We start from the raw sequence: 27843 nt of genomic DNA, 5'->3' as shown, positions 1-27843 counted from the left end.
ATCTAGTTCCCAGCGACTTTTTCCTGTTTCCAAAATTGAAAAAATTTCTTTATAAAAAAATATAAGTCAAATGCTGAAGTGAAAAACGCTGTAAGCCAATATTTTTTAAGTAATCAATTTTTTTCTGACAGTTTAAAAGGATGAGAGAAACGTTGAACCAAATGTATCGAGTTAGAGAAAGACTACGTCAAGAAATAAATTTTATTTTGCTTTGAAATATGTGTTTTTTTTTAAAAGACCGGAAATATTTCAAGTGACCCTCGTATACAGTCGTATATATAACTCCATTCTTTATTTCGCTAATATACTGAATAACAATACACATGCATATTTCTTTTATGATCAACGAGATGACTATACATTACTTCATGCAATTCTCATGTATTATTGTATAAATGTTAATATTACTTTTAATATTACTTTTTGGTTTTTAAAAATTTATAAATAGTACTTGTTTATTTTCTACACTACACCATGGTAGAAAGACAAGGGTATGCTCTTGCGCACGATAAATCACGTGACAGTCGAGCGAATAATTAGAATTGTCACCAAGATACGTCATTGTTTCGCGGTACATTCGAATGTATTATTTAGTACACCTATAATGCTTCTTGCAATATTTTAATTGAAATATTTATGTGAAGAATAGAATAAAATGAATATTTAAAAGAATATAAATATAAGCATGTAATGCAAAAAACAGCATTCAGTATTGTGAATGATAAGAAAGAATGTTTTATTATATTTAAATTAAACCAATATATGAAAGAAATAGTAGATTCGAAAATATTGGTGATTTGAAAATATTGTAAGAAAATTGAAAAAATATATTCAAAAAAGAGAAAATGATAGAAATGTGTAGATTAATGCATTATATTTTATTGTTAGTAAATTTTACCATCTTTTTTTTCTTATTTTTATTTCTGTTCTGTTCACATATTTGTCTATTCATTATACGAACACGAATATATGTTCGTGTACGAACAAGGCACAGAATTATTGCACGAGATAATTTCTGCAGTTGTATTTTTTGTTGTACAATTGTCGCCAATTTGTTAAACATAAATTTGTTTTTGCGAAGCTGGAATTCGTAATATTTCTCAAATTCAACATTTGTTATTTGCGTTGCCGTTTTCATTTGATCACCATAGTGATTTGCGATCATATTCCGTAAATGTAACGTAATCTGGTGACGATCATGTGCTTTTCTCTTATATCTACGCAAAAGGATATCATCGGATGAGCATACCCTTGTCTTTGTATCATGCACTATAGGAAAAAATGATAATGGAATTGAGGTCGATTAGACATTCATAATACGTTCCATAGACGTGTAGAATCGAAACGTCCCTGTATATAATGATGCATGTATACAAATAAACGATTAAATTTAATATATATAAATTTCTTGATACGCGTTAATTAACTCTTTTCAAGTGTTTTTGATGCTTTCGCTATATTCGAGCCGAACTTATAATTAATATACTGTTTTTACTTTTTAAGTAACTTTTTCATTCAAACTATAAATTATTTTTTGTATGCTGTTAATTATTAAAAATTACGGTACAGATATTGTTGTATTATTTTAACACTTTGCATTCTAATAATATATTACAACTGTTGCACCTGAGTGAACCAAATAATAGCTATAATACCAATTAAGCACTAATTTTTTACTATAAATACTTGTTGATATAAAAGCACTTATCAATATGGATAGGCGATGCAGTACAAAATGTTGTTATTGATAATATTAATATACCTGTTTTTTTAAATATTTTTTTATATGCTACTTGTAATTTTGAATATCATAGTATTCATTTTATAATATCTAACATTTTAAACGTAACTTTTAAAATAAATGTTAAAACAGTAAGAATAGCAATTTGTTACTTAATAATGGCATTTTGTTGCTTAATAAATAAAATTACAGTAAATCACAACTGATTTAATAATATGAGACGATAAAAGAGAAGTTTATATTTTTAATGTTGCATCTAGATTTACGTTTGTGTATCAACGATTTTCGTCTTCTACAGTGAAAATGAGGCAGATTTAATTCCCAAAAGAGAATAGAATATAAATATAAGAAAACGGAATATTTGCCTAAATAATCTTGTTTGAATCGTTCACCAAAAAAGGTTTCTAATATTTATTTTAAAAATGTTTAAAACAAATGCTTAGTTGGAACACTTTGTTGTTCAAGATATGTTTTAAACAGGACATTCCTTTCTGTGATGTGTCTTTCTTAATAAATCTAAAAAAAAACAATGTGGAAGCCCGCATGATATTTGCTGTATTTGTGCTTTCAAATTGTTATATGTCTCTTCTTCGTATTTTAAATAAATGTTCGGTAAATCCAAATCAATAAAAAGCTGTTTCACGCGTCTTATTTTTTCTGGATCTGAAACTCCATAACATTCCTGCGTAAAAAAGAAAAGAAAATATAAGAATCAATTAAGGACCTGTCCAGACAAACTTATATAGCTGCCTAACCATACGATGGTTTGTTTGGGTAAGCATTAACAGCGACGAAAACACATTTAATTAACGATATTTACTTTTAAAATTTTACGCTGCTCCGGCGTGACGCGTTGAAGAGCTTGAATAACCAGCCACGTACATTTTCCTTCTTCTATGTCAGTACTATCTTTGCCAAAAACTTCGACATTCCCAAAACAACCTAAATAATCATCTTGTACTTGATACAAATATCCCATTTTTAACAAGACAGTTTCTGCTTGCTTGAACATCTCTGGATCTTTTATTCCAGCCTGTAACACAATTTCTCACAATGTAAAGGAAACAGTCTTTTTTTTTTTTTTTTTAAGGAAAAAACTAAAGTGAACTTACAAAATGCATTGCTAGAATTGTTGGTACCAAATATGCCATATTCTCTGTTTTGCACTTAACAATGGAATGGTATCGGTTCGTCGTAAACTGATCCAGATGAGATTTCTTGAAAGTCGAGGTCATATCCAAAAACTGACCCATTAGTGTCTTAAATATAGCCTGAAACATATTTTTATAAAAAATGTTTCAATTAAAAAAGAAAAAAATTATACTGACATTGCGCATATATTATACAAATATGTACATAATATATACCTGTTGAAATGTTTCTACTAAATTATCATAACATTCTTTTCCTTTAAAGTGTTTCCGAATTAAATAATACACAGTGCTTTCTACTAATAAGCCATCATTGATTGCCATTAAACCTATATCATCGTGTCGATACCAGCATAGTTGACCTCGGCGAAATAACGACCGATCCATAATGTCATCGATCATGACCATATAAGCTATCGCCTATGTAACAAAAAACGTAGCAATGTATTAATATCATAATATATAATCGCAATAATATATATTTTTTATTAAAGTTGCTCTTATTATACTCTTATTTAAATAGATGTTATCAAAATAGTACACTTGTATTTAACAATATTTACAATAATCAACTTAAATTTATTATATGTTAAACCAAGTTTTGAAAAAAACTATTACGTACCATTTCCAGACACCATGCTAAAATCCGCACAAGGTAAATGTTATCTTGTGTCTGTTTTTTATTAGACGTTATCGACTTGTAGGCATAAATTAATGTTAAGCTATGCAGTTTCTTTGTTCCTGAGACATTATACTGTAATACCTGTATTATATAAAGATGCATGAATGTGCATGCTTGTTCAAATTTATGGGTAATATAAACTTTTTTTTCTTTTAAATTTATTCTATTATTATAGACTTACTTACACGTTATTAAACATATAATGTTTTTTTTTAAATACCATTATTCTTATTTACTTATACATTTTTACTTTTCTTTTAAATTTCTTAACATTTTTATAAATTTTTACATTATTGCAATCAATAAAATCTTGATTGAAATTTTTAGATGTATTACAGCTTTTTAATAAATTTTATATTGCATTAGTTTATATTACGTTATTATTTAATTGTTCTTTAAAAGAATTTATTGTAATGCATATGAATTAATCTATAAAATGAGTTGTAATATAGTTTTTTATTTTCTACATTAGAGCTACCGTATAATAATTTACTCAATATATAATTATTATTATTATCTTTATTAAAGTGCAAGTAAGTACAATAGCAGAGGTATGGCATATTTGGAAGAGAGAGTTTATAGGCACATCAAAAGACGAGGTATCAACAAGACTGCTGTATAATAACCTAAGCCTTCAAGACGCTAATGACACTTAAAGTACTGTAAAAGTGTAAAACGCAAGTCAAAGAATAAAGATAATGTGAAAGTACAAAACACAAATCGAAGAGCACAAAAATAATAATAGTGGTATAAAAAGTAATAATAATAGTATACGAAATAATAACGACATAGAAATCAAACAGATAAAAGTATAAAGCACCATTCAATGCGCGCAGAAACAATAACAGTAGGAAATGCAGAATAATGATAGTGGCATACAAAAGCCTAAAAGCGAGAAATAATATTATTGTTATAACAAAGAGTATAAAGTAATGTAATGTCAGTATGAAGCACAATTCAAAGAACACAAAATCGAATAATAATAGCGATATACAAAGTAATAATAGTGGTATACAAAATAAAAAGTTAATAACGGTATAAAAATTAAGCATAAAATTAAAAGTATAAAACCCAATTCAAAGAGCGCAGAAATATTAATAGTGGTATACAGAATAATGATAGTCGCATACAAGATAGAGCCTAGAAGCGAAAAATAATATTTAATAATAGGAGTAGTAGCTTGCTAATAGTGCAGTAGAATATGCTTAGAAGCGGCAGTCTTAAATATTTGGTGAGAAGAAGAAGAATGTATATGTCGTGGCAGGTATTGTAGTGTTTGACAGCAGCATATGAAAATGCAGATTGGAACCTGGACGATCTATGAATAGGGTAGAACAGAAGAGATTGAAATCTTGTACTAGAGGACAAACCAGAATAAAATTCACTGCAAAAGTGTAAACTCTCACGAAGATATTGAGGACTATTGTCATGTAGCACATTGAAAACAAGACAGCACAAATGAAGCATGTATTTCTGGTAGATATTTAACCACCCAGAAGCTGCAAAAAGAGGCGTAATGTGGTCGAATTTCCTAAAACCGTACGCAAAACTCAAACAAAAGTTTTGTATAAGTTGGATTCTGCGTAAGAGATTTTAGATTATTGCAGGAATGTACACAACATCTACACTGAGAAAAAAATCTTTTTTGATTAAATAAATACATTACATTGAAATTAAATGTTTTGACTTAAATAAATATTTATTTTATTTAGAAAAGCGTTACATTTCATCTATGAAATTACCCTTTGAATTAAAAAAAAAATATCATTATTTTTAAAATCAAATATGAAATATTTAAAAATAAGAAAATATTTATTTAAAAATAAAAAAAATGTTTATTAAAATGAAGAAAATCTGTTTTTTTAAAACAAATAACCAAAAACAAAAAAATTATTTATTACTTTAGTAAATTCAATATCTTTTAAATTAAGAAATTGAATGTAGTTAATATCTTTAATTTGAAACAAAAAAATATTTATTTGATATATGTGTCTACACTTCATTGGCCGTAAAAAATACATTTTTGGATACGATATCTTATGCCGACTAGTGATAATACTTTCACATTCTACACAAAAGAAAAGATATTTGAAAAATTCATTTGCGTGATACAGTATTATTCAATAAAAAAATTAATAAAATAAAATTAATGGTTCTTAAGTATACTAAATAAATATATTTACATTTAATAGTATTATTAAACATTTAATAGTACTCAAATAAATATTTATTGAAATTTAGTAATTTTGTCTTTTAGTTTAAAAAAAATGACTAATTAAGGAGAATAATCATAATTGATTAGTTTCCTCATAATCAACTTCAATTGATTAATTTATTTTTTTTAAACGGAACGGTCTTTACCAGTGCAATCACTGGATATCGTCTATCGCATATTGCCATGCGCAACACGTCGCACATCGCGCTAGTGTGTACGATCCTTAAGACTCATAGAGTTTTTCATTGGGAAAACTAGTGCCCACTGAATGTGCACTTGTTGCAGGTAATTGGGCGTTTCCGTTGGCACCGTCATCGCGCGAACTGAAATGTCCAATTGCCAGCGGCGAGTGCACACTCAGTGCGCACTAGTTTTTTCAATGAAAAACGCTATAATTCTGTGTGCCGTGTGGTGCCGCAACCGCGTGCTACTTCATCGTTTGGAGTCCATTTTCTGGTATTTTAGATTCGTTATTTTGCTGCAAGTATATTAAAGTCATACATTTACGATTCGAGTAACATTCAATCCTAATGCGTTGATTATATTTCATATAGACCTTGATACGTTTTTGTCGGGACAGGCTGCTAGCACAGATAGACATTTTTGTTCGCAATTTCGATGCTTTCGTGGCCATTGTTATGCTTTTTGTGGACTCATTATTTTGTAAATTTAGAAATGTAGTGTAACTTGAGCGATTTAACATACATATATTTATGATCGCATTTCGAATTTATTACATTCTGTGCAAACGTCAAGGAAACTACTGTTCTTGCGTTTTACAATATGTTGACTCAGCAATACAAATCAACGATCAACGAATCAATCTCAAAATTCTCATTTTTGTAATTATATCATTATATTATAAATAGGTTCTATAACATGGTTGATGAAGAGACTCGAAAAATATTAAAAGATTTGAAGCTGGAAAATCTCATTGAAAATTTTGAAAGTAAGTTGTTTAATTTAATATCGCTTGTCATGTTTTATCATGTTTGTAATATGCAGTTTATTAAAAAAATAATAAATATTAGATTATTACATACAAATTCATATAGAAAACGCTAGATGTTAATGGACACATTTTCAATAAAATTATAAAACCTTTTTGTTTAATTAATTAAACAAAAAGATCTTATGATTTCATTGAAATAGTTATGTAGATACAAAACTAGAGAAAGAACACTAACTAAAGAAATATTTACATAAATAAATAAATATGTTGTAAAATACGAGTATATCCATTAACGTCTTTGGTTTTCAACATTACTTTGTATCATATGTAACAATGTAACATTTATTATATATTTTTTAATAAAATAAAATGTTTTATTTTTAAAAGTTATTATATAAAACCTATAATATTCTATTACTTAAGAAATACATTTGATATTTTTATAAAGAAGGGCATTATGAAAAGTCTGTTTTTGCCCTACTCGGAGAAAGTAAAAGAAATATTTCTTTTACTTTTTAAAACAAAGAATTCAATAGTGTTAATTAAAATTACGTTACAATTTGTCTTGTGAATAATTGCGGTGCCAAGCATTTTTCCGATTTAAATTGTCTATGTGTTTCCATTATTTTTAATTAACATTATCGAATTCTGCGATTCAAAAATTGTAAGAAATGTTTCTTTTACTTTCCCCAAGTAAGGCAACAATAAGCTTTTCGTAACATCTTTTTTTATTGTTTATATTTAATTACATGTAAAAATATTGCTTTAAAAAATATTTATTTTTTACGTTTTAAAAGAAAATGTACTCCTAATGATATTCTTCTTTTATTTTAATTTTTATAGACAGTATGTTAAAGTTTTTAAGAAATTAATTTTTTTAAAGTGAAAAGATGTTATATTATGTGTGATAGAACAATAATTTTGATGCTTTACTGTTTTAGAAAACAAGATTACTAAAGATAGATTATAACATTTATCAGAAGCTATAATATCTGAATTATTACCAATTATTGGTCAAAGAGTAATATTTTTATCATATTGGAAAAAGCATTTCAATATTACACGTCAAATGGTCGAAAGTTTGCCATAAAAAAAAAAAGAATAGTATATTTTTTACTTTACTCAAACATTTTTTTTTTTACATAATTATAATATATATTTAAAAGTTGCGAATTGTTTTAATTATATCGCTTGTTTGCTACAATGGCATTACTCAAAAAACAAGATTTTTCGAAAAACCTTAAACATTTTGAATCATTAAAACATTAAAATATTAAAATCATAAAAATATCTTTAAATACGATTATTGTATAATATTTGATTGTAGTGGAATAAAAGATCATTAGTGTGCTGAGTTTTTATTAAGTGTACTACATTTTCATCTATGATAAAAATAAATCTTTAAAAACAAACCTTTTTGATTTATGATACTTTATCTAAAATTTTTTTTCTTCATTTCTTTTTTCAATTAGAAGCTCAGTTATGTAATTTTGCCAGTAATAAGAATTTCAAAGATTCTTTTTTTACTTTTCTTTTCTTTTCAAAAATACCATTTTTTTAGTTATATCATTGTTATAGCAAGTAAGCAATATGTTTTAAAAATTGACTTTTTTTATAACAGAAACTAGATGACGAAAAAGAAATTGAAACTTTAATTAATTTACTTGATTTGAGTAATGAGAATCCACAAAATAATTGTACAAATGATTTCAAACAATCTATGATAAATTTAAAGGACTTACTTTTAAAATATAAAATAGGCCAACAGATTTTAAATTATTATGAAAGAGAAAATCAACTGCAAGAAAATTGTAGAAATAAGTTGTGCGACATTATCATTAATGACATCGAAAAATGTAAAGTATGTTTTTAAATATTTTATCTTATTTTTATTAATATATTTTTTAATTTGTTATATTGTTTTATTAATATCTTTCTACTGTTTTATATAGATTAACAAATGATTTGGCTGATTATATATCAAAAAACATAATTAATACTTTTCCGACTGAAGTAGCCATAACATATTATATCCCACTTGTATCAAAGAAAAATTCTGTTATTAAAAAATCCATGGTTGCGCGTGGAAAAATAATGAACATGTGGCGAAATAGATGTACCTTATATAAAAAGTTCGGAACTAAATTGAAAAAAGAAGAAAATGAAAAAGAAAATAATGGTATGCGTATTTAAAATAATAAAATTTTTTTTCTGTTATTCGTTTTAAAATTGTAATCGGTAATAATACAGTTTAAACGTTTATTAAGTTCCGTAGTCCAAATAGTCTAATAAATTTTGAATTAATACTTATACGTCCTCTTCATCAAAAGCACATTTTTAGTAAAAGTTTTTTATATATGTATCTCTGTATGTATACATATATTGCAAAGTATATAAAAATATATATATTTATAAATACATTTGTACGTGTACATATATGTATTGGCAAAACTTGTGTTTCGAATTTTGAAATCATAAAGTATAGCAGAAATGATAAATTTTTAACAGTAAATTATTACATTTCTTGTCAATTTGGTTTGAGTTTGCAAGATTGAATAAAATTATGTTTGTAATTTTAAAATATAATTTAATTTTATACAGCTCCACAGGATATAGATCAAAAAGTCCAAGACAGTATGAAATGGTTAGATGAGAACGTTGCTCCATGGGAACTAGTTCTTCAACATTGGCTAACTACTTTTGATATTAGACGGAAAGATATTAACAATTTTGAAGAAAAAACTTTGCATAATCTACTGAATAGATGGTCTGTTTTGAAACATCCACAGGGATATCAATTAATTGTTCAAGATTTTGATACAATGAATTTAAGTAAAGTAAAATTGGATTTAAATATATGGCAACAATTTGTGGACGTTATAATAAAACATTCAACATGTAACATTAAAAATGACGAAGTAAATTTAATGTTACAAAAGTTAAAAAATAAGGATATTTTAGACGGTAATTCTCTTTTCCTTTGTAATATTTATTTGTAGTATAATTAGAAAACGTATGTATAATAATAATTAAAATATTGGAAAGTGTAAACTATATATATATATATATATATATATATATATATACATATAAAATTATTAATATAATCATTAACATAAACAAATTGCTAATATAAATACATTTAAAAATCTGTTACTTTTTAGATACAAAAGTGGCTATAGGTCTTATGTTACTTCCACATTTAATTCCGCCAAAAAGCCTGAAGAAATATAAAGGCAAATGTTATAAACCCTCAATAGCTAACGCCAAAGAAAGCCTGATAAAACATGCAAGCGTTAGTAAAATTCAAAATTAATAAAACTTTATAAAAATTAAAGTTTCATGTAAAATTGTTTTATTTTTATTATATATTATAATATGATTTTTAGATTCCTGGAGACATGATTCTAATCAGACAAGAAGCAAGAAAACGTGCTGAAATGTTAAATTTGACGTTACAACCGTATATAGTCATTTTAGGTTCTCTTGACGAAGTAAAGAGACATACATTCAAGTGGACGACATTTTATATAAAGCAAATAGTACTTTAGAGGCAATTGATGTATGCTACAAAACATACCATGTTTTTCAAGTAAGCTACCCTATAATGAGTGAATACCTTTGGATGCTAATCCAAAAAGGTATTTATCACTTTACTACAAAGTGGAATTTTATAATTCCTAATATGGAGTATATATTAAGTAAAGTAACAAAATCTTTTGAAAAAGCTATTAACTCTAAAAGTACTGATGTTTAAAAAGTATTTTTAAATTTTTATTATTAAAATTATATTTTTTGTAAAACTTTTAATCTATAAGTTTAAGCTAGTATAAGTTAAAAATTTTCTTGTTTTGTATAAATATATTTATTAGTTATATGGTAGTCTAATTTTTTACAATAATTCTTTGTTTTTTTTGTGAACACACATTTTCATCGATAGATACTTTAATGTTACATATAAAACTGATTGTGAGACACAAGTTGCTTATGAATTCTACAGTGAAATGTAATTTTGAAGACTGCATAGGTAGTTTTAATAATATTTATTCATTGCGGAAACATGTTTTAAATACGCATTGTAAAATATTATCTCAACAGAATGCTTGTATAAAGCAAAATGAAACATTAACAAATAATGGAACATTAAAAACTAATGTTGAAACTTTTTAAAATAATGTACCAAAATGCAATGTCAAAAATAATTTGCAATTTTTTAGTACTGAAATGTTATTTGATGTGATTGATAATACTGACGAAATTAATACTGAATTTTTCAAAAATATAGTATCCGAATATTCTGTTCGGTTTGTAACAAAATTGTATGCTACTGGAAATTTAAATAGAAAATGTATTCATGAAATAACAAAAAATATAGAAATAAATTACATTTCCATTTGTTTAGATGTTTTATCTAAGAAATTTAAGGATGTAAAAGATTTTGATGTTTTTTTAAATATTATAAAAAATGGCTTCAAATTATTTAAATCAGAATATAAAAAATTACAGTATTTACAAGAAAGAGATTGCTTGTTTATGCCAAAATTTATACGTATAAACTCTATTTTATCATTTGTTAAAGTTAAGAAAAAATATCAATCGCATCTACAACATAAAAAATTAAGTATAATACCTCTAAAGTTAATACTAAAAAAATTTTTAGAGCTTCCAAATGTATATCAACAAATAATGTCGCATATTGAAAAAAGTAAAAAAAATGAATATTTAGTTTCTATATTTCAAACTGATTTTTGGAGGTCTGTTGAAAAGATTGCAAATGGTAAATTTATTTTACCACTCATATTCTACTTTGATGATTTAGAAATTAATAACCCTTTGGGTTCTTGTAAGAATAAAAATAAAATTGGTACAGTTTATTGTCGTATTGATAGTTTACCAAATGAATTCTCCAGTTTATTGGAAAATATCTTTTTAGTGCAATTACATAATTATCAAGATCATAAAGTTTTAGGAAATAAAAAAATTTTTATTCATGTCATTAACCAAATTAATGAACTTTATACTAACGGAATTTTTATTAATGTAGAAGGAGAGACAAAACAGTTTATTTTATTTTATCTCATATTGTTGGTGATAACTTAGGTCTCAATACGATTCTGGGCTTTACCAAAAGCTTTAACTCTTCTCACTGTTGTCGTATATGTTACATTTCCAAAGAAGAAATGCAGAGTACAATAATTGAAAACAGCAATTTATTAAGAAATGTTGGAAACTATAATAAACATTTTGTCGAGAAAAGTCATGGAATTGTAGAAAACTGCGTTTTTCATAATATTATAAACTTTTACGTAACTAAAAATATATCAGTAGATCCTATGCACGATCTATTGGAGGGTATTTGTAGATACGACATTGCTAAAATTTTATATGATCTGATATGTAATAAGAAAGCATTCTCTGTAGAGATACTTAATGAAAAAATTAAGAATTTTTCTCATTTATTTGATAAAAATATTCCTATTATAAAATTAGAATCTATAATTAACAGAATGATTATCCTATCCGCATCAGAAATGTATTGTTATTTAATTTTTAATCTTGGCCTATTTATAGGCGACTTAGTTCCTATTAAAAACTCAGTATGGAAACTATACGTGATGCTACGTAAAATAGTAAATATTTCTATGCTGGAATCTATTACTGACGATATTATGAACTCTGTTGCAATGTTGGTATCTCAATGTTTTTGGTAACTGTAACTTAACTTCGTTACTTTTTTTCAACTGTAACTATAAACTTAACTTAGTTACATTATTTGTGTAACTAGTAACTAAATTAATAGTTATTTTTATAGTTACTTTATATATTTCAAACTCATTTGCCAATTTAGATAGCATTTGCAAACATCACCCGAGTGGCGTCGTGTATCATTTTATCTTTATTTAACAATCGGTAAACAACAAGGATAAAATGATATATATGAGGGTACTCAACTGATGTTTTCGAACGCAGCTTTAATGTGATTGGTGATTGGTTAGACCTAAAAGAATACACTAATAGCAGTAAGTGCTCACTCAACCACTGAGTTTGCTGAACGCAGCCACTGTTGCTCGATGCAGTGACAATTCTATGTTCTATGCTTCTTATGTGATCCGAGAGAGATGATATGATGAGAGATGATGTGATCCGAGAAAAAGTTCTGTCTAGAAAGATACACGTGACAATGAACGGTTATATGTTATACATTTGGCAGCCCCGTACCAGTAGTCATAGGTTACAAGTTATTTACATGTAGATACACGATTGTATGTACATACAGTCGTGAGCTAAAAGATTGAAACACATTTTCTTCGATGGTTTTTAAAATATAGACTTGCTCATCGAACGGCGAACGTAATTGGTTCTTACTTGTGGATTCAACCAATTATGTTCGCCGATCGAGGAGCAAGTCTACATTCTAAAAACCATCCAAGAAAACGTGTTGCAACCTTTTAGCTCACGACTGTACTTGTAGGACCCGGATATTCAAGTACGATTCCGGGATGCTCGCGAAGAATCACTGCGTGTTGTGTGATCGTCTGGCTGGTCTATCGTGTACATACGTGTGATAATCAGCCAGCAGAGAATTGGTTACTAAGAATGCCTTTGAGTCTAAATTCTATACTTAGTCTTAAAGTTAGTTTATAATAGCCGTTACCATAAGAAATTGATCAATCATAGTCAATTATTCTTTTATAAATCAACTATGATTGACCAATTTCTTACGATTACGGCTATTATAAACCAACCTTTATCCTCAAAAAATTTAGAACATAATTCACATAGTTTTCATCTGTACATATAGGTAATTAATATTTAATATATGTAAACATGTCACATGCATCTTATGCGTCGTCAATAAAGACTATAATAAAGACTTAAGCCTTTAGCCTTAAGAAATTGGCCAAACACAATCGATTATTCTTCTATAAATCAATTATTATTGGTTAATTTCTTAAGGTTAAAGGCTTAAGTCTCTATTGTAGATAACGCTTTACACAATTAAAGATAGAAAAGACTTTACGTGGATGCTCTTCAGTAAAAGTCTCGTATTTAAATTATTAATGTTTTATAATATTACCAAAAAAAAAACAGAAAAGTAACTGAAAAGTAACTTTAAGTTACTTTTTCAATAACTGTAACTGTAACGAGTTATTTTTTAAAGTCAGTAACTTGTAACGGTAACTAGTTATTTTTTGGAAGACAGAAACTGTAACTGTAACTAGTTATTTTTACAAAGTAACTTTCCCAAGCCTGTAAAATAGTAAATATTTCTATGCTGGAATCTATTACTGACGATATTATGAACTCTTTTGCAATGTTGGTATCTCAATATTTAGAATTATATTTGAAGACTTTTAAATGTTCTTTTAAACCAAAACATCATTATTTAATACATTATGAAAGGATTATGCGTGAATTCGGACCTTTAAAAAATTTTTCTACAATGAGATTTGAAGCAAAGCATAAACAAATTAAAGAATACAGTAAAATTATTAGTTCTAGAAAATGTCCTGCATATTCCTTGTCATTGAAACATCAAATGCAACTTTGTCACAGATTTATTTGTAACGAAGGATTCCCAATACGACTTTCCCATGGGTCTTCTATTTTTAAATTAAAATTTATAAATGATTATAATAATTTTAAATTTTTATTACCAGCACATTTTGACGATTATTATTGTGTACTATGGGCAAGATTACAAGAAACTTGTTATGAAATCAATAATTTTATAAATATAGAAACATATGCGTCTCTAGTTTTTGGTCGAATTAAGTACATTATAATTAATAAATCTAAAAATGTATTTTTCTTATTTAATAAGTACATCAATTTATGTTATTGCGAAAACTATGGAGCATATAATGTAAAAGAAAATAACGAATGGGGATTTATTACTCAAAATAATCTCGTAGATTACAAAGTTTACAGTGCTCACATTATGTCAAATAATAAATATTATATTCCTTCTTTTTTATAACTATTATATGTTGAAAACTTTAATATATAAATATAAAGTTTTTAGATTCATTATAATGTACTTTCTCCTTTTTCTGTATTAATATTATTTTTTTATTATTTATGTTCACAATTTTGATACTTTTGTTACTTATAAGTAAAGTTTTTTAATTTATTATAATTTACTTCCTCCTTTTTTGTATTAATAATTAATATTACTTTTTAGTATTGTAATTCACAATTGCGATACTTTTTGTTACTTATTAGTAACAAAATATGCGTTATAAAATGTTTTGTTAGTAACAAAGTATGCAATATAATAAAATGTTTTATACAACTCAAATGTTCTCTTTATTTTATATAAAAGGTTGATTCATTATTTTGATAAGAATATCATCTCGAGAACTTAAAAAGATTCTTTATGCTTAGAAATTTGTATTATTGCAATTGACTAATTTAGCGAGTTTAGAAGAAAGTTGCTGACTAATCACGTGACCATTGCAGTATGAACTCTGATCAATCACATAATTCTGTGATTGGTCGAAATAATGCATACTCTAATAATAACGTAATCAGTTGGCGGTTCTCTCCTAGGTTTGTTAAATTACCCCATTAGACAATAGTACAAATATTAAAATACAAAAAATATTATCAATTAATTAAAAAAATATAATATAAAAGAAAAAATGTATTTGTTTAAATTGATCAAACAATTTTTAACATTAATAATATATTTATTGAAGCAAACAAATATATTTATTTATTAATAAAAAAATGCTATTTATTTAAAAAAGACGTTTTGTTATTAAAATAATAGTTTATTTGTATTAAAGAAAATTTTTTGTTACATTCCTATCTAAAATTATTGAAATAAGTATCAATATTTTTAAAAATAAATAAATATTTTTTAGAATAAAAAGTGATTTTTTTCTTTTAAAGAAATTATTTTTTCTTATTAAAACTATTATTTATTTTAAATTAATAGAAATTGTTTTAATTAAGAGTTACAACTTTTTAAAATAAATACTGATACTCTTTAATTAAATAAATATTGTTTAAATTTAATTTGAAATTTTCTCATATAAAAAAAATCTTTGCTTTATTTTTAAATTTATTTTTTTTAACTCACATAATATTCATTGCAATATTCAAATAAATAATGTCTTTGCAAGTATTCAAATAAATTATTTACCACAAAATTATTTATCCCTTTATTTAGAACAATTAAAATTATTTTGGATTTTAGATATTTTTTTTTCAGTGTACGTAGTCGAATAGAAGTTGCGAGACAAAGAGTTTTTGCGAAGTACACAAGATATTTCGTAATAATGACTTACTTTTTCCAACCATTTATCAATATCAGGAATGTTTAAATTCCTGACATATTCCGTGACATCACTTATAATATCCGGCCACACTGCCATCATTTTCTGAGTTTCCTCCTTCATCGTTATCCACATCGTTTGAGTTAAGGAAGAAGCCATTTTTGTTGTATTATAGTGTTCTAAAACTTTATCAATCAATAACAATGATTCAGTTGCATTATGAACAAAATTGTGATAAATTATAAACTAATTATTTAATAATAAAAGCAATAAATTAAAAGTTTTGTCGTGAAATTTATAGTTTTTTATATTTTTTTCATTTATGCCAAATAAAATTTTAACTCTCACTGGAGAAGAGAACACAAAAAATCCTCTCAACAAATTTTTGAATTAATTTGTAATGCAATTTCCTCATCAAATTTACAAATAAGTACTATAAAACGCGATTTTACGTATGAATCGAGAATAAACAAAAAATTTAATAACTTTTAAACCGATAAGATAATTGTACTCAAATTTTACACAGATGCTCAAACATAACAATAAAACAATTTATAAAATTTTAATATTTTTAGTAATGTTTTGAGATGACACATCTTTAATCAATTTTATTCAAACAAATTGTATCCTAACATATTCATTTGGAATAGTCCAAATAAACTAATGTTTGAATCAATACATACTATTGTTTGAATTTTAAACTACATACTTTGTTTTAAATAAATTATTTATTTGAAACACGTACGCACTATATTACACCACATATGAACATGATCTTTACGAAAGAAGACGGGAAATGATTCTCAGATGTAAAAAGTAACGCGTTTTATACTGTATAGATTTGAAGGGAAATATTAACATTGTAAAATATTTCGCGTTTACGTACTAGTTTTGATACTTGCTGAGCAAACAATCCATTTTTATTTATTTTGGATTCCGGCTGAGGTCAAAAAGTGATTTATATGTAATATACTTACAGTGCTCAATACATAAGGAATGTAATTTCCTGTTGCCGCGCGACAAACATTTCCGCATTCTATGCGAAACCATTAGCACGCTCGTTAAAGCCAAAAATTGTGTAACTTTGAAATTCTAGGAATAATTTAAGACTAGTATAAGAATAGTACGGTATTTGCAAACTCAGGTTGAAAAGGTTTTAGCACATGACTCTCCCGACCATAATAAAATACAGACTCGAAGTCAGTCAAGTGTTACATCCGGAGGATTTCACGATTTCCCTTTTCGCATCCATTATATAAATTATGCTAAACAAGCTAAGGGATTGTCTGTAAAATTTACAACACTTATATCCGGAACTCCACGATTTCTCTTTTATAAATAACACTATACCCGGCTATTATAAGAAAAAATCAAACATTGTTCTCGGAATATATATATAATGGCCACATATTACATCCGGAGCAATAAATAGACGCAAAAAAAGAAGAAATCGTGCGACTGCAAAATTATAAGCAACGATGCTTATTTAATAATTCATATGGACGAACAAAGCCTGGACTCGAAAGAGAAAAAATCTAAACGCTATTAAAGTCTGGCAACAATCAGAGATAAGATTGAGTCGCGACGCCGGACGGAAACTATAAAACTATAAAATCAAAATTTACAACCCGGCTTTGTTTGTTCGAACCTATGTTTCATCACGAACGGAAAGATGATTCATATGGAAAGCGAGTCCCAAATAAACGGACGCGGCGATATAAAAAATCGAGACCGAACGTTCCAAGAAGAGGAACCGAAGATAACGAATCCGATTGGGTGATGCAACTGCTCGCCCCTCTTAGAGTTAAGAAAAATAGATGGAGAAGATGGAAAATTAGCCAACGAGAGATCATCCGAGAAGATGATTGGTAGTGAGCGTTGGTGAACTACCCAACGAATAAGCTCGAAATTTCGACAACAAGGAATCTCCAAAGGAGGGGAAAAAGCTCAAAAGGCTTTACCCAATCAAATCCTCATCTCACCCACTAAACTAATCTCACGCCCTTTTCCTAAGCCCTATAAAATACGCAGCTTCGAACGGTTCATTCATTCATTCATTCATTCAAAAAATTCAAAGTTCAAGTTCGCACTCACATCCACGCGTTGCAAGTGTCGAAGCTGTGCGCGTTATTTTCAAAATCGTTTTAAACTTAGAATCTGCGCTTAAGAATCACATACATTAAAACTCCGAGCAGCCCACCGTTGAAGCATCCCCAGAGCGGACAGCCTGCGCTGAGTCAAGCACCTTTCAACCCGCAGATTTCCATAGTTCTTCCCTTTCTCTTCTTGTCTAACTAATAAGTAAGTTTTTTCTTTTTTTCTCTTTTTCGGTTTTACTTCAATTTTCCATTCAACTCGCCAGGAATCAATCGCTAATGAGCAATCACAGCCGTTCATGTCCCAGCTCCTTGTTCCCAATATTATTATTTTTATTTCGGATTAATACAGCAATTCTCATTTTAGACAATTCCCGACTTTCCCTCTAAATATTTCTTAAATCTCTATGTAAATGAAATGTTCTACTTCCATTCTTAAATCTTAGGTTTTGATTTGATTTAATAGTTAAAATATGAATCTCAACGCATAATTACAATTCCCGTAACCGAAATCAATCAATTCCATCTTCTCCTACACAAATGTAATAGAATTAAGTTTTTTATTTTTTTATTTTATACTATAACTCCTAGCGATAATGCATAATACTAATTTCTTCAATAACCTTTAATTAATTTCTTGTTTTGTTCACTTTTATAATTATGTATCGATATTAAACAATGTATATAAATTTTAAACTTCTGAATAATCATTACCTAATCGTTTTGTATTTTAATTAAACCAACCGATTACGTACTGCTGTCTTAATTAACAATGATTACCTTGTTATATTGTTTTCTTTTTTCTATTAAATAACAATAACCGATAATGTATTCATTTGCTAATTCTTTTTGAACCTTTATGTATGTAAAATTTAAGTATCAGAATATATGTTAAATTTTAGTTTAAAAGAAGCTCCAATGTAAAATTTTATTTCATCAAACCCATCTCGTACTCACACACTAACCTCCCGACTCGAAAAGATTACACTCGGTCCGATCCCGAGTTATAGAGATTGAATTCTCTGACTCAAATTAGGACCAACGATCGCACGATTTTGAAAAGGCGTTAAAGCGTGTCATTACACGTTGACGCATAATTTCGGAATTTTCAAAAGTGCGTTCGGCTCGTGCCGCACGTCCCACTAGTGCGGTCACGAGAATAAAAGAGTTTTTGTTGCATCCTTCCCTGCTTTCCTTTCCTTAAGGCTGGATGTAACACAAGGAATCAATCGTCGAAAGAAATACGAGAGAGGGAAGACAAAATTAGAGAAATGGAAGATAGAAATGACCCACCGGATAAATTAAATGAAAATGAAGGAACAGATGACAAAGATGAAAAATCAGAGGATAGAAATCAAAATTAAATTATAAGCAAAACTTGCAAGAAACCTACTGTAATTGATATACAATCATTGTAACGAAGCGATCACGTGCATATAGGCGCACGCGAGTGCGGTGTGCGTATGGTGCGGGAAGCGGGCGACGAATGGGCTACGCGGCGGGAATTAAAACAAAGGGAAATCGCAGTTATCACCAGGGTCTCAAGGCCCCAAATTTCTCTGTTACCATGCGGCATTCTTTTGATAAAAAATTGCAATTCAACTCCAATATCGCTCGTCCTGATGCCGCGTCTCGCTCTTGAAGGGTCAGAGTACACGCTTCCGCACGTGCGAAAATCGTAAATTATAATTCGATACGACATCGTTCACTCTTTCTTTTTCTCTAAAGGCGAGGATCAAGTAAAGAGTTGGGACGCGATTGGCTGCTTTAGAGAGTGCCAAGGCGAAGAGTCAAGTTCACCCGTTATTAATAAAAACAAACGCGTGTATTTTGTACGTCCTGATTGTGACTATATTTGTGACTATTAAAAATAAATTCAGTGAAACGGAACTAAGTCGAAAAAAATTTAGTTTCATTTCCGCTGAGACAATCATTTAAAGGAAATATAATTGAAACACAAGATCTATTATTCTTACGCAAGAATAACATTGTTTATTTCACTGACACAAACGGAAAACCATTAGACAAAGGTTCACAAAAATTATTCGAGCGGAACGAATTATCAGGTTTAAGCTCTCTTACACTAAGTCAAGCAAAAGCAATAAAATATAAAAAATATTATCACATAGCCTTACCTATCAGTGAAGAACAGGGAAAAGGCCCGACAATGACTTTAGACAAAATAACAGCAGTAATAAAAGAATTGAGAAAAACTGTCAAAAATTTAAAATTAGAAACAAATAACATTGCAAAATCAGACTATGTTAATAACGTATCGTAGAGCTCAAATCCGTATTACAAATAATTTTTGTTAATTCAAAAACTAAATTGATTATATGCAACGGAGCAATAAAATACCCGCCTAAAGATCTCCGTCCTATTATTATAGGCGAAGTGCATTGTTTGCCTACCGGAGGACACCGAGGAGTTACAAAAACATATCATAGAATAAAGCATAAATACTGCTGGGAAAATTTAAAATCCGATGTTCAACAATACATACAACAGTGCCTGCAGTGTCAATTAAAAAAACTAGTACGTGTGAAAACTAAACAGCCAATAGTAATCACCGACACGCCAGGATCTTCTTTTGACAAGGTAGCGATGGATATCGTCGGACCTTTGCCGAAAACAGAAAGAGGAAACAAATATATTCTAACATTACAAGATTAATTAACAAAATTTAGCATGGGAATTCCTTTACCAGACCAAACATCCAAGACAATAGCTTTTTGCATGAAGCTTTTTTAGACAGATTTATTTGTGTGCTGGGAGCACACAAAGCCCCTAAAGCAATACTAACAGATCAAGGCAGAAATTTCATTAGCAATTTAATAAAAAAGATAACCAAAATATTAAAAATTTGCAAATTTTGTAGGACAGATTTTCATCCACAATCAAACGGATCGTTAGAGAGATCACATCACGCGCTAGGAGAATATTTGAAACAGTACGCTACTGATCAAAAGCAGTGGGATAAATAGACCGGCCTTGCAATGTTCAATTATAATATAAGCATACATGAAGCAACAAAACATACTCCATACGAGTTAGTTTTTGGAAAAATAGCAAGAATTCCTTCTATTGAACTCATAGCTCCAAAAGATAAATTAGCTAATTATGAGGACTACCTGATAGATTTCGTCACACAGTTCCACGCCATACAGACAACCGCTCGCACAAATGTAATTGAAGCAAAAACTAAGTTAAAAAAATACTACGACAAAAAACTTTCAAACCTTTAAGCCTGGTGATCAGGTATTTTTACTAAAGGGGCCTAAACCCGGTAAATTTGACGATCAATACAGGTCCTCATGAAGTTGTAGAAATATTAAATAGAAATAATGTAAAAATCAAAATTAAGAAAAATAGTCGAATTGCATACCAAAATTGGTTACGCATTTCTCACATAAAAATTACAAAAAATTGAACAATAAAAAAGGTCCCTCAGTCCCAGAGGCCGAAGAAAAAAAGCACAATTATCCAAATGGCACAAAAAAAATAAACAAAAAAACAGCTTACTCTCTTCTACCTACAAAGGAAACATTGACATACACTCTTGAACTGAAAAACTAAAAAGGGGGGGAGGGGACACGTAAATAACCATAGCACCGTTTTACCTGAATTTTCTCATAACCTAATTGTATTAATCATCTCAAAAATTCGTACGCTATGACGTGCAAGCTTTTTACATAAATCACACGCTACGACGTGTAAATTTCACATATTTATATATATATATATATATGTATATGTATATACACAAGGTCTGGGTATTAAATAACGAAACTGCGTGCGCAAAAGGCGTCCTAAAGAGGTAGGATGGGAAACAAATGCAGCGTTGGATAACTGAAAGTGTCTACTATTCCAGTACGAAAACACGTTTTTGTCGCTGTAATAGTATTTTTGTCATAAAGGTTAGAAACAAACGTGTTTTTTTCTCGTGCCGATAACAATGTGTGACGAAAAACATGAGCAACGGATCAATGTGAAATTTCTCGTTAAATTAAAAAAAATTCCGACTGAGTGCTATAAGTTGTTGAAAGAAGCCTATGGTGAGAATTCTGTAACGACCGTACTTTGCGCACGGACGGTCGATGGTACAGGAACGGGCGCGAAAGGTCGCCTGGAGGAATTAGACGTGTTTTAAGTTGGTAAATATCAGTGTGTTTATTTCACAGAAATTCGGTGTATTTACATCGGCGGTTGCCAGTACGCGGTACGGCTACCGGTACGAGGCTCGGGAAAATCCGGAGCTGCGCTCGGGCGGTGGTCAAGACGCGGGTTTCAAAAACCAGCTAAACGCGCGGACGGACGCGATACAGAGATTCGGAACTTAAATCATCTAAACGCGCGGACGGACGTGATACAGAAAGTCGGACTTAAATCATCTAAGCGCGCGGACGGACGTGATACAGAAAGTCGGACTTAAGGCTCCTGAGTACTCGCCGCGGCCATATTGAAGTCGTGACGTCAGAAGCGAGAAATTACGTGAAATGACACGTAATTTTGTCCGACATCCCATTTGTAAATAAAGCCAATTTGGATAAAACAAACTAAGCAGATGACTTTAAAACACTTCTAAATATCGGTCACGACTATCCTTTTTCCGCCTAACAATCAGTAAATAGTTGTAAAAAGCATGTAAAGTGAAGCAATTGAAATAGGAAAACACATGGGCACATAATTTTGTCCGACGTGTCATTTCTAAATAATGCCAATTTGGATAAAACAGACTAATCAGATGGCTTTAAAACACTTCTAAATATCGGTCACAACTATCCTTTTTTCGCCTAGCAGTCAGTAAATAATCGTAAAAAGCATGTAAAGTGACGTCTACTCAGACAGGAAAACACACGGAGCTATTAAAAGGAGTGAAAAATGTACTTTTATGTATAAAATTCAAAGAAACTTTACTCGCGGTCCATTTTTACGAATTTGGTAAATACGAGACAAGTCATGTTTTTACAATGAAATACATAATAACAAAATGACATGCACGATAACATTTCATCGTCAATCTGTCACGTTTCACGTGTATTAGTTCTAATTTTGTCCGCGACGAAATGTCGCTACCGTCAACGCGGAGTTCTCGGCTGAGGAGTCAGGAGCCTTATCGGCTCGGTATATGCGGTACGGGAAACTATCTACAAAGCACGGGAATCTATTTACATCGAGTACACCTGTCGCGCGAGACGCGGTTCGCGGAACTTAGTCTGGTGTTTTTCCTCGAAACTCGGCGGCCTTGTTATTGTGGCCGTGACGCTCTGGTGAGAAGCGGCGCGAGGTGCGGTGAGCGCGGCGCGTACACAGATCCGTGTATTGTTGTCGGTTTGTCGCGCGGCCCGTCGCAAGGCGGTTAAGGTGATGCTAAAGTCGTCCTTTTTTATCGACCGAATGTTAATTTTTGGGCATGCCGTTTTTCTAATTGCATTTACAGATTTAAAAATCCTTTTCCACAATTAAAGTATAGACAGTAATGCATAATGGACGCTATATAAAGATAAGGAAAACAAAAAAAATTGAAAATAATTTTCCGTCGAAGTCGACGTTAATAAACCGATGCTTAAACTGCATCGAAAATCATCCGGATGCTTGCAGGCACAGAATGAAATTCTAAGTGTAGGGGAAGCCGCAGAGACTTTGCCCAAGTAAAGGAAAAGTGGAGAGAAAAAAAGAGAGAGCAAAAAAGAGAGGATATAGAAAACTAACAGCAGAACTCGGAGACATTCGTGTTTTTCAATATTCTCGATATTCGAACTTGAAACTTTAGAAAAATGAAAATTATTCCTACAATGAAAAAGGGAGGGGGAGGAAAGTTTCACAACTTGTTATATTAATTAAATACGTGTGCATGCCATATCAACAATTACAATTTATCAAGCCATCAATACATACATGTATTCATAGTAAAAGCGTAAGATAAAAAGGTACAAACCGGAAAAAAAGACATATGTACAATGTATATGTAAAAAAAAAGACAAAAAAAACAAGAAAAGGGTATGTCTAAAGGGGATTGCCTGAGGTTTCTTCCTCTTCCTTAAAAACCTTCAAGTAACGTGCAAAAGGAGAAATCAATCTAACCATTTTGCAAATGTTGTGTCCCCAACATTTGTCTAACGCGGGGGGTGTTACGTCCAACTGACTCCACAATTTCCCCTTTTGCCGATAACAAAAATTCTCCGCCGTGTCATAAAGAAAATTGGCGACACAAGATATCTATTCCTAGGGAATATAATTCTTAAGTATACGACCGAAATGATAACCCAAAAATATAGAAAGAAACTATATATCAGGAACAAACGTGCTCATTCTGACACAACGTGAAGATAAACAGGACCCGTAGAAATTACTTAAAAACAAGAGATCGACGGGAGATAAATTTGAATCAAATACCGAACGAAAAATGTCGAAATTATAATTTATGGCCCTGGCTTTCCTGTTCAAACGTATGAGCTCTGACGACAATATTCGCATCGTAAAAACGGGAAAGCCAGGATTCAAAGGAGAAAAACTTAAAACTTGGCACCGACCACAAGATAACGCAGAGTCGGGACGTCGGTCAAGAAAATGGCAAATTATAAATTAAAATTTATGAATACGGTCCTGTTCGCTCACGCGGACGTCGCGACATGAACCACTTACAGTAACAATGTAACAGCGAATCCTAAAAACATAAATGACACAAGACACCGAGATTGTAAATTATCGAAAAAGGGAAAATTATATAATAGATAAGGTATCCCTTAAGCGATTGAGCGATTCAATAATTTGCCCCTCTTAGAATCAAGAAAACTCGGGAAAAGATGGAGAACTAACCAATAGTAGATCATTCGAAAAGATGATTGCTAAGGGTCATTGGTGAATTAGCCAACGACAAGTTGTGTCTAGAAACAAAAAGAGATAGTCTCAAATCTCCCACCAATCAAATCTCCATTCCACCCGCTCGACCAACTCTACGCTCTTTTTCATTTCCTATAAAATGTCTAATTTTTCAACACTCATCATCACTCTCACTTCTCTTCTCGTGGAGCAGAAGTTTAAATCCGACAGGCACTTCCGAAAAAGTCCGCAATTTTAAACCATCTCGAGTTTAAGTCAGTGTAAAAAGAAGCCAACCTTCCACCAAACTTATCCTGCTGAGACCATTCTTTGAAGAAGGCACTCGAGGTCCGCAAGCCAGCAGCAACGTTTAACTCATCAAACAAAAAGTAAGTTATTTTTCTTAGTCCCTTGCTGGATTCCCTTTTGTTAATTGTTTACTGTTAGTGGGCAAAATCAATATCCCAAGAAAATTGCGACCCCATCGTCATCGCCTCTGGAAAAACGTTAGAAGACAAGCCGCTCTTTTCGAATTCCTCTGGAGAATCTAAGGACAGGGGGATGCAAGAATTTGCACCAGAAACCGATTCCTGAATGGGCACTGTTTTTAGAAATACCTCCGCAGTTATCTTTACCTTCTCTTCTTATCCCCGAAGAACGCAACTCCCCAAGCTGAACAACAAGTCAAAATGACATTAAAATGATTCACAATTGTGTCAAAATGACATCAAAATGAATTGTAATTGATTGAAAAGTGACTTTTAATGATCACTTTGCAGTTACTTTGACATTATTTTGACGTTGTGATGATTCCCTGTTCTGCTTGGGCCACCTTCTCTTCCGCGACTTTCCTTGTACAGCACTCCTTTTAACTCCTCTTTCCTTACGTACAGGATTGCTCCTGACACCTTTCCCTTCTTAATACTCTCCTGCGGATCTCTCTGATTCTCCTTTCCCCTTGAATTCTACGTCCAGCGTGGAATTCGTAGAGGAAATCTCTTTTCCTCCCTCACCCGCAAATTCCACGCCTAGCGTGGAATTCTTGGAGGAAATAGTCACCCTTCCCGACCATGATTCTGACCACCCATTTCCCACAGAATAGTTACACACACTTTTTTATAACTACTTCCATACTTAAATGTTAAATTGTAATTAATAGTAAAACTCCACAAATTTCAACTCATGAATTCGTTAACTCCATCTCTTCCGCTACAAAAACATAATAATAAAGTTGTAATTTAGTTTTTATTAATTAATTACCTTACAGTAATGTTAAGTACATTAATGTTATAGTAAAGGTAAACACCTTTTATTCAACTACTGCGTATTCACTATCGATAACATATGCTATTTTTAACCTTTTTGTTTTCCTCTGATCTTTATAATTATGTATTCTAGTTTAATTTTTCTAATAACTACTTAATCACTTTGTTTTTCTTATTAAAATAAATGATAATTGTCAACTTTATGCTAATCTTGTCAATTAATATAATAGCAATGTATATAAGTTCTAAAATTCAAAATATATGTTAAATTTCAGTTTTTAAATGTAACCAATTTATTTATCTAACCAAAACCATCACCCTTTTTCCTGACTAAAAAAGATCACGCTAGGCCCGATCCCGAGTTAAAGAAACTCAACTCTCCAATCAGAGCCGACGATCGCACGACTTCCGAGAAGGGGTTAAAGCGTGTCTTCACACGTTGACCCATATTTCGGAGTCCCAAAGTGCGTTCGCTCTCGTGTTTTACATCCGATAAGTACGGCCACGAGTTTAAAACGTTTGTGTCCTTCCCCGCCTTGCTCGTACCTTTATCCTTCCTATCTTTCCCTTAAGGCTGAATGTAACAGTAGAAATATCGATATTTCTACCTTTTTTACTGTATCGCTCATCCCTGTTATCGAAATATTCAGTTTTGTTTAAGTAGAGTTCTGTAAAGTTTAATGTTATTATGGCGCAATTACCCAGTGCAGTAGACTGAAATGTTGAATTGAAAAATTTTACTTATCGCCTTTCAAACTGTCAAGCTACTAAAAAGAAAAAGAAAAACCGGGCATACATTAACGAAAAAAAACATTTATCTCATAATAATGTGTATACATTTGTGTACATTGAGATAAACCGTGAAATATTTTGTATTGTGTATAAATTATCGTGTCAATGTTAGAAGTGTCTCTTTCGAGGATAAAGTTAAAAACTTTTTTTATTTTTTATACGTTAGGCAACATTAAGTTGTCATAATGCAAATGCAAATTTCTTTTCAATAGAAAACAATATTAATGTTATTTTTGTATAATATACACAATGAAATGTCTTGTGTTCAAAATACTTTAATTTGAAACATCTATTTTTGATTTGATTATATTTTATTTGACGTTGATTAAATATTTAATTTAATTTTAAATATTGTGTTTGAAATTATTAATTAGTATTTTGTTGTGCTTTTGATCGCACAACAAAGTCGGACCTAGGCCCGATTGACCTCAGGCGAATAAGGACCGACGAAAGAGACTTACGACTTACAGGCGGAGTCCGTGTGTAGAGAAGTGTTTATTCTGATACAGCCTAATATCGCTCACGAACGCTAACTCGTGTTACAACGTTACGTGTCGCGTGAGGAGGAAGTATGCGTTAGTAGGCTGGAGAGTAGTCACTGGTCCTTCGTAGATGTTGTTCTCGAAGTGATGGACGTCTTCTCGTATATAGCACGGATAGATGTATGGCGTTTGGACACTCGGTTGTCACTCTGCCGCTCGATTGTTGGGCAGTTTTTTTATACTACAGTAGAGTCTCCTTAATTTTAACTGATGTAGCAATAAGAGGGAAAGTTATACAATACTCTTACCACAGCACGAGTCCACCAATCACCGTGTACTTTGCTCGCGCAAGTACATGCTG

General features: G+C 30.2%; 2 protein-coding genes across 4 annotated transcripts; one reads left to right on the top strand and one right to left on the bottom strand.

The window, feature by feature from the left end:
* Positions 1-265: 265 nt before the first annotated feature.
* LOC105203471 (farnesyl pyrophosphate synthase) lies at positions 266-27713 on the bottom strand. Of its 3 annotated transcripts, none has more exons than XM_039450191.1 (7): positions 27462-27713; positions 16038-16210; positions 3515-3655; positions 3109-3312; positions 2854-3012; positions 2562-2774; positions 266-2423 (listed from the first exon to the last, which is right to left on the bottom strand). In XM_039450191.1, the coding sequence occupies exons 2-7, from the start codon at positions 16182-16184 to the stop codon at positions 2214-2216; spliced, it is 1074 nt and encodes a 357-aa protein (XP_039306125.1). In that variant the 5' UTR covers positions 16185-16210; positions 27462-27713; the 3' UTR covers positions 266-2213. The 3 variants fall into 3 exon arrangements, with proteins under 3 accessions (XP_039306125.1, XP_039306124.1, XP_039306123.1); XM_039450190.1 differs by having other exon boundaries at positions 27469-27713; XM_039450189.1 differs by lacking the exon at positions 27462-27713 and having other exon boundaries at positions 16038-16485.
* LOC113005950 lies at positions 6358-12401 on the top strand. Its single transcript, XM_039450196.1, has 5 exons — positions 6358-6738; positions 8363-8920; positions 9343-9705; positions 9906-10036; positions 10131-12401. The coding sequence occupies exons 2-5, from the start codon at positions 8815-8817 to the stop codon at positions 10290-10292; spliced, it is 762 nt and encodes a 253-aa protein (XP_039306130.1). The 5' UTR covers positions 6358-6738; positions 8363-8814; the 3' UTR covers positions 10293-12401.
* Positions 27714-27843: the final 130 nt, after the last annotated feature.

Source organism: Solenopsis invicta, chromosome 6 (assembly GCF_016802725.1).
Source record: "Solenopsis invicta isolate M01_SB chromosome 6, UNIL_Sinv_3.0, whole genome shotgun sequence".
NCBI classification, from domain to species: Eukaryota; Metazoa; Arthropoda; class Insecta; order Hymenoptera; family Formicidae; genus Solenopsis; species Solenopsis invicta.
This window is presented reverse-complemented; position numbering and strand designations above follow the sequence as displayed.